Here is a 1,877-nt window from a genome sequence, read left to right on the forward strand (position 1 = left end):
CAGGGACCCATTCGTCTAGGACTACCATTAGTTCAACTATGAGCACGTTTTGCTCAAAAACAGACTGGTCAGTTTTAGAGTGCTGCGTAACATATGGATAAAATAAATCTCTATTATATACCGAATTCCCCCACAGCATGACAACAAAAGCCTTTCCAAAAACCAAGTTAACACCTGTTTCCTTCACTATTTTTCAGCCCATCATCCACTCTGGTTATCACCACCATTTTATCAGTCTTGTGTTTAAAAAATTTTAGGCATCAGGGTGGGACAGAGGTAAACGAGTAAACATGAACATTTTCTTTCATGATTCTTAATTTTGAATAAATAAATAAATATCTCTAAAAGCTCTTCTTATATTTCTCCATTTTGGAAAGGTGACTTAACAACCCATTCCCCCCCACCATTTTCTGTATCTCTCATTGCTGATATTTTGTTATCCTATAGCTAGTGAAAGGCAATGCAGTTCGCTTCTATGTATCTTACACAAACATAAATCAAACCAAACTGGTTATTTTGCGTTTTTAAAGCCATGCATGACACACAGCACTCGTTCATTTTGAAAGATTTCTTTTAGCCTGTTTCCTTAAGATAGCTTTTAGTGCATTATCATATCTTTCTATGCTGAGCCATATAAAATGTACCTCAGATAATTTCAGCTAAGCATGCAGTTTGAGAGCTTAAAATTAGTATTTTTTCCCCAACGTCCAATATTAAAATGGCAAAATAGAACATTCAGATGGCCTTTTGCATGCAGCCAAAATGATTACTGTAAATAATTTGAAAGAAAATGGTATTATGCTGCTCTGAATTCAAGCATTTTGAAAATAAAAATCTCTCCTAAAATTCGGTCGCAAAAGCAAAACAGAAGTGAGCTGGAGTAGATCATTTAAAATCAACAAAATAATCACCAGGAGGTTATTTCACATCAGAAAACTTAATGTGCATTTAGTACCTCGAAATATTTCTTTAAAATGAAACAGCTACTTGAAATTGTAATGATCTGATTGACGGATAAAATAATTGCTTTAAAAACACTTCTGAGTCATTTTGTCCTTACCTGCAGGCATGAACCATTACTGCATGCAGCGACTGCTCCATTTCCTAGCACAGACTTGAACAAGGATCACATCTAGCCTACAGAATGTGACTAATTGTAGGATTTGCTATTCCTGAGCTACTTTGCAAAGGACACTCCCTTTCCACATAACAGGACACGAAACGCTTCACCAAGTTGTATTTCCTATGCACCTAAACCGAAAGGGACCCTTGGCAACCGTGGAACGGTTTCCTGCAACACAACAAAAACGCCAGGTCTTCAAAGGCGGATTTCGAAACCGAGATGCTGTTCGCACGAATGGGAGCGAGGTCTGCAACACCAGCACACACCAGCCAGCCGCCCGCCGGAGCAGGATTTGCATGCTGCAGCCCAGTAGGCTTCATTAACCCCCCCTCCAAAAAAAAGGAAAGAAAACGATAAATTTCTGCAAATACGCACAAAGCTTAACCAAAAAGAGAGGCTCAAGGGACACGGTACAATAACCAGCATGCAGTACGTAAACGATGCCAGCAAACTTGCCAAGGAAAAGAAAAGAGCCCTGCGCGGCTGCTTGGCGGTGCTACCCGGGAATGGCTCATGCGAGATGCAGCGGTACCTTTCTGAAGAGGACGACTTCTCAGAGTTAACTGACATCAGCAGCTCAATCTTCTGCTTGATTTCTGGAAAAATCAGAAAATATTCACAACCGACACCGCCTGCCCTCGCCTTCCGCACTCTTCTCAGCCGAAGGGTTTTATTTCCCTAAGCCCTTTTGTTCGCAGCAGCCTCGGTGCCTGTGCGAGGGCCGGCCCAGCCGCGCTCTGAGGAGCCGAGGCGG

General features: G+C 41.7%; 1 protein-coding gene across 1 annotated transcript in view; it reads right to left on the reverse strand.

The window, feature by feature from the left end:
* SRPK2 (SRSF protein kinase 2) overlaps positions 1 to 1,816 on the reverse strand; it is a 93,181-nt gene extending 91,365 nt beyond the window's left edge. The window contains exon 1 of the mRNA XM_010161528.1: positions 1,656 to 1,816. Coding sequence (XP_010159830.1) covers positions 1,656 to 1,693 — 38 coding nt within the window. The 5' untranslated portion in view covers positions 1,694 to 1,816. The remainder of the gene's footprint in view (positions 1 to 1,655) is intronic.
* Between the last annotated feature and the right edge of the window lie 61 nt (positions 1,817 to 1,877).

This window comes from Eurypyga helias, unplaced genomic scaffold (genome assembly GCF_000690775.1).
Source record: "Eurypyga helias isolate BGI_N326 unplaced genomic scaffold, ASM69077v1 scaffold12501, whole genome shotgun sequence".
In the NCBI taxonomy this organism is placed as follows: Eukaryota; Metazoa; Chordata; class Aves; order Eurypygiformes; family Eurypygidae; genus Eurypyga; species Eurypyga helias.